Source organism: Lolium rigidum, chromosome 7 (assembly GCF_022539505.1).
Source record: "Lolium rigidum isolate FL_2022 chromosome 7, APGP_CSIRO_Lrig_0.1, whole genome shotgun sequence".
In the NCBI taxonomy this organism is placed as follows: Eukaryota; Viridiplantae; Streptophyta; class Magnoliopsida; order Poales; family Poaceae; genus Lolium; species Lolium rigidum.
This window is the reverse complement of record NC_061514.1, coordinates 147,608,133-147,618,097: the sequence shown is the minus strand read 5'-3', so window position 1 is coordinate 147,618,097 and position 9,965 is coordinate 147,608,133. Positions and strand designations below refer to the sequence as shown.

Here is a 9,965-nt window from a genome sequence, read left to right as displayed (position 1 = left end):
CTACCACGATCAAGGTAGATAATTGTGGTAATATTCCTTTTTTAGGATGCACCTTAGCTCAACGGGCAAAACCTAGCAAAGCTGTAGGAACAGAGGAATGATCTGAAACATTAGTATATACGATCTGATGGTCCAGAGTGTCTAGTCATTGTGATAGCTCCTAGGTGGTGTTTCTCCATATGCTCTCCAAAATAAGGAACTGGACCATCAAGAGGGTATGCATGTGAATACTTTTTTTTTTGAAATAGAAGGTGGTATTCCATTAGAGTGACACGTGACGGGTACAAATTGCATACATGTCCTTAATAACACTCGTCCTAAAGAACCTAGAATTAGAGGATAAGGCCTGCAAATGTACAAAACACACCCCAGAATAAAAGCTGAAAAAGCAATCAGGTCCTGGAGCGCCACCGCCACCGCTCGCCGGCATCCTCAAAGCGTCGCCGCCAAGGAATGGAGAGAAGCCGCTCGAACTCTTCCTTCCGGCGAGAACCCACCTCTGCTGGCTACCTCCAAGCCGCCGGGAACGAATCACTTGGCAACGAGGAGGCGTCGAGCTAGGGACAGGGAGAAACCTCCGACTCGGAGGTTGAGAAACAGCCGCCTTGCCGGCTGTAGATCGCAGAAGACATGGTGTCGGCTACGTAGTTGCGCTTGACGAAGAACCACCAAAGATAGGGCTGGCGCCGCCTGGTCGAAAACACCACATCGCCTCCGCTTTTCCCCTCGCCACCATGGCCGGACAGAGAAAGAGATAGGGCTATGCAGCCCTTCAGCATATAGCACCAGCTAGCCCTACTGGCTACAATCTTTGCACGGGAAGGCAAGGCAGTTCCCCCCTCACCACCATGGCCGGCCAGGGAACAAACCTTGCTTAGATCTTGAGCACCGCCGTGCTTCTCCCCCCTGCCGCCACGACCAGCCAGGAGGAGCAGCAGTCACCACACACCTGCAAAGAACAAAGCACCTACTTGGCCCTCTATTAAAGGAGATTCCTGGAGCATAAGGCCCGCCGCGGTTGCTCCCACCATTGGAGCTCGCCGCCGCCAAGCCACCACCAGAGACACCAGATCCTAGCCGGAGATCCAGATGCCAAACTCCAAAAACCCGGCATACAGCCGAAAAACCTACTCCTACACCTAAGATCTACTCCGGCGCCTTCTCCTCTCCATCTCCGGCCGGCTATTCCGGCGGAGAGGAGGAAGGAGCGGCCCGGTTTGGATAAGGAGGAGAGCACCTACTGTAGCTAACCGAGAGCGGGGGAGGGGGGAAATGGGACGACCAACTTGGTGCATTGCATGGGAATACATGGGTTGCAAAAATCAACTTGACCGAGGAGTTCCTTCTTGCTCACGTGGAACAATTTGTTAACCTTTAAAGTTCATATTCAACTTAAAAATATGATGAAATTATTTGAAATCTATCCGCGGATGATCAATATTCAGCTGCCTGAGCGTACAAAATACATGCTCCTTGATAGTGCGCCGAGTTTGTTTTCAGAGGACGCAGCCTTGAATGCTGAAGCTTGACATGATACCGTGGAAAAGGAGAGGGAGAGAGGACGTGAGAGTGTGATGCATACGCGCGCCTGATGCGGCAATACGTCTCTACGAAGTGTGCAAAAAAGAATAGCTGGCCATCATCAGGGTAGCCGCTCTTTTTTTCATAGAGGACGCATCATTGAATTTGAATGGTGAAGCACTGAAGCGTTCGTGCTTACTATGTGAACATGTCGAGATACCCTTGCACCTGCATTCAATCAGGGACTATGTACTCCGATATGTCCGAGAGTTCCGTTGTTTGTTTGGGAATTATTTAGTCTCTCTCATGTCTACTTGCTTGGTCTTCGTTTCGGGATGGATTTCTGGCGATGTTTGATCTACACTATACCACAACACTTGATCCCAAACAGACAAGTTAGTCGGGATTCGGGAAAGCAGTTTTCACCATCAGCTAGCGGACTTTTTCTTTCTGTAATTCTTCTTTCATATTTTAGTTGTGTACATCCGTTGCTCTCATGTCTACTTGCTTGGTCGGCGTTGTTGCAGAAGCTGGATGTAATTGATTTTTCGATGAAGAGAATATATTTATATAAAAAAGATATCAATTACACCCAGCCTCTACAACAACCACCACTCTAATGGCACTACGGATGCACACAGCCAAAACGGAAAGGAAAACTAAGAAATAAAAGTCCCGCTACAGTATCTAGGATCTAACAGCAATACATCCAGCGCCAAGACAACACCTGAAATACAGACTCTCCAAAAACGACGCCTCCAAGAGGGGAACAGTGCTCTAACACCGTCGTCGCCCGATCAACGATCTTAGGTTTTCACCCTGAAGATAATCACCGCTCTCAAAACAATGCCTCCAACAAGGTCATTGTCAGGCACAACCAGTTAAGGCCAGACCTTGGGCTTTCACCCTGAAAGGTAGGACTCTGAACTTCACCTGTGTTGTCGCCCCCACTTTCATACCGCTGCTATGAAGCCCGAAACACCAAGCAAGTCTCTCAACAGCGCGGAGACTTGAACCTCCCTTAGCTATTCCTCCCCTCCGGCCTTCATGAACTTCTCTTCTTCCGACTTTCATCATGGATCCATAGTCACTTGATGTCAACACAGAAAAATAGCTTCGCGCCGCTCCCTCCAGAACCAATCGGTCGGAATAAAAGCATGGGTGCGCACGACTGAATACCATCGATCTAGCAAACTCCAGGTAAAAAGCACTATTACATTCGCCGGCGGAGCCTTCGGAACTCAACACTCCGGCCGGATCACGAGTCCAGGCCCCCGGTAGGTCTTCCTCTTCACGCAAGAGAGATCCTAGGACCATCTACAGGTCGGACCCCCAAGTCGGCGACCATCCCGGGCTGGCCACTCCAACCCTCCACCGGCGACACCGTAATTGATATCTTCGCTACATTAATATATTCCCTTGGTTGGAAAATGTGCACTCGCTTGTCCAAGTATGCACATAAGACAGCCATTACCCGGCACAGCCATGCTCTTTGAAGCTAAGGGAAACAAAGACTGGGAGCACGAAACTAAAACCAATGCATAGTTCAAATTCAAGCAACCAAAATTCACTATCTATTTCATTCCAAAGGACACATAAAAATAATATGCCACACTTCCTTTGCTTTACATGTCGTTCAAATGTTTTACACGTACAGTCTACGCGCAACGCGCTTTTAAGGTTTACATTGATATTCTACACTATAATAGTAACATCGCTTGCCGCCTTCGCGTGTTGATAAGACAGAGAGTTTGTAGACGATGGAGGGGTGCTGGGCGACGAGACCTACTCCCTTAACCGCACTCGATCTGTACGATGTACCTCTTGCCAAGCAAGGGGAGAGCTAGGGGCGATTACAAGAGCGGTTCCGGTGAACCTCCCCACCCATGGGTTTCCACCTAGAGTCTATCAATATCAATGCTCTATACCTCGTGCAACAATCGAGGTTGGAAGATGAACAGAGAATGGGAATGAAAATAAGAGGACATGCGGGGAGGGCGATGGTAGTATATGTTCCAATGGAAGGAAGGTGATGGTGGGAGAGATTGCCATGAATATCCCCGCCCCTGGTTTTCACCTGGGCAACACTGCTCCTCGCTCTTTTGGAGCGATAAGAAAGGACATCAAGCGGTGCTACGCGATAGAGAAAAGTGGGTACGAGCGAGGAAGAACGGGTGGAGGGTAGTCGAACATAACAGACTCTTCTTTATAAAGTGTGTTTAATTACTTAAAATGTTTAAGCATTACACCTGGCCTCTGCATAACTAAGATGCACACAGCTTCTCAAATCCAAATGTATCAAAAGCCAGAGAATGTCACTGTCCCTAGGCTTCTATCCTGTCCAACACGGATCACATCTCTCATGGAGCAACCAGTGAGGACGACGAGCAATAGTGGGCGATGTGGAAACCACAGGTTCGGTATGAGGTGGTTTCTCGTCCCAAAATTATGACGACGTTCAGCACCCCTCGCGTCTCTCACGGAGCGACCAGAGAGGACGACGAACAGTGGTGACCACCCTGGAAAGCATTGGGACATGGCGATGATGGAATCGAAACAACTTGGTGAGGAAGGAGGAGGGAAGCTACAAAGTAATGGAGAGAGCTGAACCAAACATGATGTTTTATATAGTATGTGGTCCGAGCGGGCTCGCCTAAAGCATGGAGTCTCTCTCTCACTAGGCAAGCGGCGTGCATTAGGGAGCGTGTGCGTAAACGGAGCATGGCGCATAGCCGCGCGGTGCAAAACTTTCTCCCGAGAGACGTATGTATGGTGAAGGGTACGGAGACAAGGTTGTGAGAGTCGGTTTCACGCCTCGCTAGGGCCCATGACATGACCTTACCGTGAGGACTAGCGTATGGTGACAATCTGGGGGGGTGACTTCGGTCCGTGATGAGCCCCGCACTCTGGGAGAAGCGGAGCTCGCCGGGTGTCAAACGCTCTCACCGAGTGCGAATCCATCCAAAGGTAATGACGTGTGGAGCAGAGCGGCTGGGAGCAGGACATGGATGAGTGAGAAAGGGTTGCGGGGAGGGATGTTGTTATAGGACGCGGAGTGTGACCAGAGCTGAGGGACTGGTACTCTGGCCTGATGGCTACGCGTGTCCTGCTAGGCTCACCACCCGACTGTGTGCTGCTTTCAAAGAGACGTGGATACCAAAAATCGCCGAAACATTTGACAAATCTTGTTTACTCCGATTGCAGTTAAACGACATATCCCAGATCATCCAAACTATTTCAGGTTGATAGTTCTCCCTGCCATTAGTACATAAGGCCGCTGGAATACCTTCCAGTGCAATACACCTCATGAAAACTTAAAACAGCTTCAAGCAGGTGGAATTTTAAGCATCAGAAGTTATATGACTACGTGACAATACTGACGATTTGACATTCAAAGCATTGCTGAGATCCAGGGTGTTGATTTGAACGGCAGAAACCACCAGACAAAGATATATCAAATGTCGCATGAAATCTTATTATCAGGACATGCTATAACTGACACAATAATGATAGAGCATTTGATAATGCTAGTGAATTAATGTTTGTTTTGCCATTAGTCGAGAAAAGAAGGAGTCCAGTTGTGCGACACAGTATCCTGCAGGCCGTAGTTTGCAGAATGTAGAAAACAAAACAAAAGCCTCTAGCGGAATAACAGTGTGCAGCTAATCAGGATTGATGGAACATATGGTATGGGAGAGGGGCACACGCGTGAGCGAGTTTGGTAGCTCACCGTGAGCGATGCCCGGTGCCAATATCAACCAAAGGACCGCCCAGAACCCCACATTCAAAAGATGGAGCACGTCATTGTAGCCATGGTTAGCAACCAAAGAATGATCAGAGGGCCATGCAGTGCACGCAGATGAAGAGATCAGGAAGGATGTGGACCATCTATAGTCAGGGTGGCCCTTCACACGCCGATGAACTTAGTTTGTTGTGCGTGGCTACTGCACCATTAACAATTCCCTCATGTCCCAATGCATCCAATTCCCATGCACGTCAGCAGCACCGCAGCATACACATTGTTTAGTTTCGGCCGTTGTTGTGAGTTGAAACTGCACCTTCACTATCTGACCTATAATGCACTGGTGAACCAACATGTATATATAAGGTGGCATTCAAGTGAAAACGTTGTGATGCTTAATTGTCAGCCCATCTGTGGTCAGGCTGATGGTTGGTAGAGATGTAGCTCATTTCAATTTACAGCAAATAAACCTTGCAGGGTACTCGCATAGCTTCCACAACCACTAGAGTATTTACTCCTGCAGCGCTGAGCTCCAGAATTACCAGCTCATGCAAAGATTTGCAAGTACATATATATATTACTAGTTTCTCTCTAGAACGCATTGCATGCTTCTTGGCAATCAGTCAGCACAACAATTGAAGGTGTGCATCAGAGAGGCCAACATAAGTCTTATTTCAAAAGAAAATACCCTCTAACTGACTCCGACAGTTATCTAGGTTCCATGTCAAAAACTTCTACCAAAAGGCATACACAGCCTCTGTCCTTGTTTGACAACTAAACTGATGATTACAATAGATATTTTCCTTTTCTATTGAATCGTAAGCATCAAAATTTAGAAGATTACAAGAAAAAAAAATGGAAATTTGACATTCAGAGCATTAATCAACTCCAATGTGTTGATTTCAATGTCAGAAACATCGAATAGAAACATTTTGAATGTTATGTCTATCACCTGACAGAGGCAAATAAAATTAATACCAGATACAGACACAACCATGAACCAGAGCAGTTCCACAACCAACTAGAGTTACTGACTCTTGCATGGCTGAGCTCCAGGATTCCAGTTACATCAAAGATCTCTAAGTATTATCCCCCAATTTTTCACTAGAAAAAAATGCACTTCTCAAGGAAGTCAATCAGCATAACAATTGAAGATATTTTGGGCCAGGATATCAACACAAGTCACCGTTTTTTAAAGAACTTATAATTGAAAGCAATAGACATCTAGGTTCCATGTCAAAATGTTACAGAAGTTCTGCTCAAAGAAATAGACAGCAGCCATCCTTGTTTGACTATTTGAAGTTTCTATGAGACAGGTGATATTTGAATTGTGAAAATCATATGACAAAACTGAAAGTTTCAGCTTCAAAGTATTGTTCAAATCCAATGTGTTGATTTGGATGGCAGCAACCACTGGACATAGATGTATGAAATGTTAGATGTAACCTGATTACCAGGGCATGCTATATCTGAGACAAGATCATAAATTAATTGGTATGACAAGGAACCCATCACTACACAACCACACAACAGGGTGCTATTTGAGCCACAAGGGTAATGAGGTGCATAAACGAGTATCCAGGAACAACCTGGCAATCTTTCAAGTCACGGAATCAATGATAACAGGTGCAGCATTTATACATCTCATAACACTGGATCACATGGAAACAACAATACAGTTTGCTATATAAAGGCTCACTCCGTTGCAAGTTTGAGTGCATTTTCACCTAATGTTTTGACACACAGCAGTAATGTTTCGCCACTTCACCCATAGACAAGGAAGCCCATCAAAAGTTGCCTGCAGATCACAACAAGCACCACAAGATCAGTAAACAAACAAATGCAGTGCGGCAAGTCGCCTGGCAAGAGTATATAATTATATATTGGGCTACAAAGTAGTTCCAAGTTCCAGGTTACAATATTTCAAAGCATGGAGGCTACGGGAATTATAGATCAGTGCAGACCAGAGCAGTGTTCTTTAGCTTTCTGTTATCGAACATTATCCTACAAACCATAACAAACCCTTAAATCTCATAAAACAAAAACTGAACATAATGAACACTTCTGGCATCTGGACAATAACAAAGAGGGATCTTAGCATGTCGAATTTCTAAATGGCATCTTGACAATAACAAAGAGGGAAAACATTCTCCCCAGATTGATCATAGATTGCGGACTCCCACCCATCTAATCGCAGAACCAACCATAACAACATCGACCAGCGAGCATCAGCGATCCCCAATTCGTACCTCTCGAATCGGAGCTCAGTGCTGGTGGTGTCTATGGCCGTGGGAGGAGCAGCCGCCGCTGGTACCCTCGCCGCCGTCCCCCGGAGGATTCCGGCGGCCGGGGTCCGGCTCGTCGTCGCTGCAGTCCTCGTCGAAGGGGACCTCCTTGTGGAAGATGCAGCACTTCTTGGAGCTCTTGCGGCCGAGGGACTCGTTGTCCACGGTCCCCTCCTTCCAGGAGACCTTCTTCTTCGCCCGCCGCTTCAGCCGCAGCACCACCGTCTCCGGCGGCGGCGGGGCGGCTGCGGGCGCGGAGGAGGAGGAGGAGGAAGGGGAGGGGTCGATCGTCACGGTCACGGATCCGGATGCGGACGACGACGGAGGCGGCCCGCGAGAAGCCATGGCGATCTGCGATTTCCCCTCTCGTTCCCTTTCCTTTGGAGATTGCAAGAATCGAATTCGGTCGTATTGCAGCGGTCCGCCACGTTTCAGTCAAACGCACGAATGTTGGACAGGACCGGACCGGACCCCTGGTTTAACCAAAAACCAGAAAACCAGGGCCGGTTTTTTAAGCACACTTGACCTTCTGCACCAACGAGCCGGATTAAGCAAGATAAACCGCAGTCCGAACACCGGGTTTAGGAACTGAACCTGCCATCCGGTCGGACCGATTCAATTTTCTAAGAGTTGGAGAAAGATAAAGGAGAGTGTTGAGGGCATCTCCAACGGGGCGACCCAAACCGCGTCCGCGCGTCCGGATGGGTTCAACTGGACAAAAACGCGGCCCAGCGCGCGGACCCATCCCTAAGACGGATGGCCGCGGCGTCCGGGACGACCCAAACCCGGCCCAAATCTGGGACGAGTTTGCGTGCCCGCAGACGCCGGATGCTGGTCGCTCGCGTCCTCCCCTTGTCCGCCCCTGGCCCGCCTGTCTGTCTCCCAAAACACACACAGTCCACTCCACTGCCAAAACCTAGAGATGGCCGATGAAGCGACTGCCGCCACCGCCACCATCGGAGACGAGGCACAGCTCCCGGCCGTTGCCGGTCCTCCCTTGGCGGAGGCTCCTCAACTGGACGGGCCGGTGGTCGTGGAGCCCGGGCCGGCGACAAAGAAGGCGAAGGCCGACCTCACCGCGGAGCAGAGGAAGATCGAGAGCAAGAAGAGGGCCGACCGTCGCAGGGCGCTCGACCAACGGAAGAGGGATGTCGCTGCCGCGGAGGAGCGGCAGCGGGCGGCGGAGCAGCTTCTCCAACTCAAGACGGAGGCGAAGGCGGACGTCATGCAAGAGCATGCCATGCTCTTTTATGGCCACGCAGCGCTCGCTCATCACTTGATCCTCCCGGGCGCCGGCACGGCCTCGGGGGGGAACTCGGCCTCGTCCGTGACCCGGCCCCTTCCTCCAAGGTCAACATCCCTGCCGACTGCCCCGTTTGGGTACACGCCCGGCGCACACGAATTGGGGACGCAGTCAGCGCGGTACGCGTACCCGTCACGAGATGGGTCACCGGAGGTGGACGAGTCGTTCACGGGGCCGTCTCATTCGTCCATTGACCTGAACCGTGCGCCGGTGAACTCCAAAGGCCCCAAGCACATGGGAGCAGCAGCGATGGCCGGTGCACGGAACCTGCTCGACAAATTGTCCACCGTGCAAGCCCCTCCGTCCTACACGCAGACAATGGCCGACCACCATGCCCTCTGCTTCGATCGAGCAGGCTCCCCAGCCACCTCCCATTGACACACAGCATGACAAAGACTGCCTGTCCCAGCAGCATTAACATCGAGGAGGAGCCGTTGTTCGCTCAGGAGTTCACGCAAGTCGCAGCTGCACAAGCTCGAGGTCGCCGCGTAAGCAAAAGAACCAGCAACTACACGGAGAAGGAGGACAAGGTGCTCGTCGATGGATGGTTGACCATCGGGCAAGATGCATTGACGGGTGCCGAGCGAAGGGGACCGCATTCGGCGCCGGATCTATGAATACTTTCATGAGCATAGCAAATACGGACTGGAGCCATTTGAGAGCGACCGCATCGACATATCGCTCCAAAAGAGGTGGGGAACAATTCAAACGGAATGCAACAAGTTCCAGGCGGCGTATGATCACGTGAAGCGGCTCCCCGTTAGCGGCATGAGCATGAAGGACTTGGTATGATTCTTAACCTCAACATATTCATCCGATGTTTGCACATATGTTTATCGTTCTTGTCTCGCTTTGCTCTAGGTGTGGCAAGCTTTGGAATGGTACAAATCTAACAATGGAGAAAAGACCTTTGCCTTCCCTCATTGTTGGAAGCAACTCCACGGCACCCCTAAGTTCCAGGAGGGGTACGAGGGGTACATGGCGACCTTGACTGGCAACAAGACCGCCAAAGATCCGACGGTCATTGACCTTGATGGTGGCCAGCCTTGCGGTAGCTCCGCTTCTCATGCAAGTCGTCCTCGAGGCCACAAGGCAACCAAAGCCGATTTGAAGC

General features: G+C 49.8%; 1 protein-coding gene across 1 annotated transcript; it reads right to left on the bottom strand.

Annotated features, from left to right (window-relative positions):
- Positions 1–6,691: 6,691 nt before the first annotated feature.
- Positions 6,692–7,915, bottom strand: LOC124678461 (protein phosphatase 1 regulatory subunit INH3-like). The gene is made up of 2 exons (XM_047214350.1): positions 7,513–7,915; positions 6,692–7,061 (listed from the first exon to the last, which is right to left on the bottom strand). The coding sequence occupies exon 1, from the start codon at positions 7,891–7,893 to the stop codon at positions 7,528–7,530; it is 366 nt and encodes a 121-aa protein (XP_047070306.1). The 5' UTR covers positions 7,894–7,915; the 3' UTR covers positions 6,692–7,061; positions 7,513–7,527.
- Positions 7,916–9,965: the final 2,050 nt, after the last annotated feature.

Coding starts and splice junctions, on each gene's coding strand:
- LOC124678461 (XM_047214350.1), bottom strand. CDS start 7,893: ATGGCTTCTCGCGGGCCGCCTCCGTCGTCGTCCGCATCCGGATCCGTG.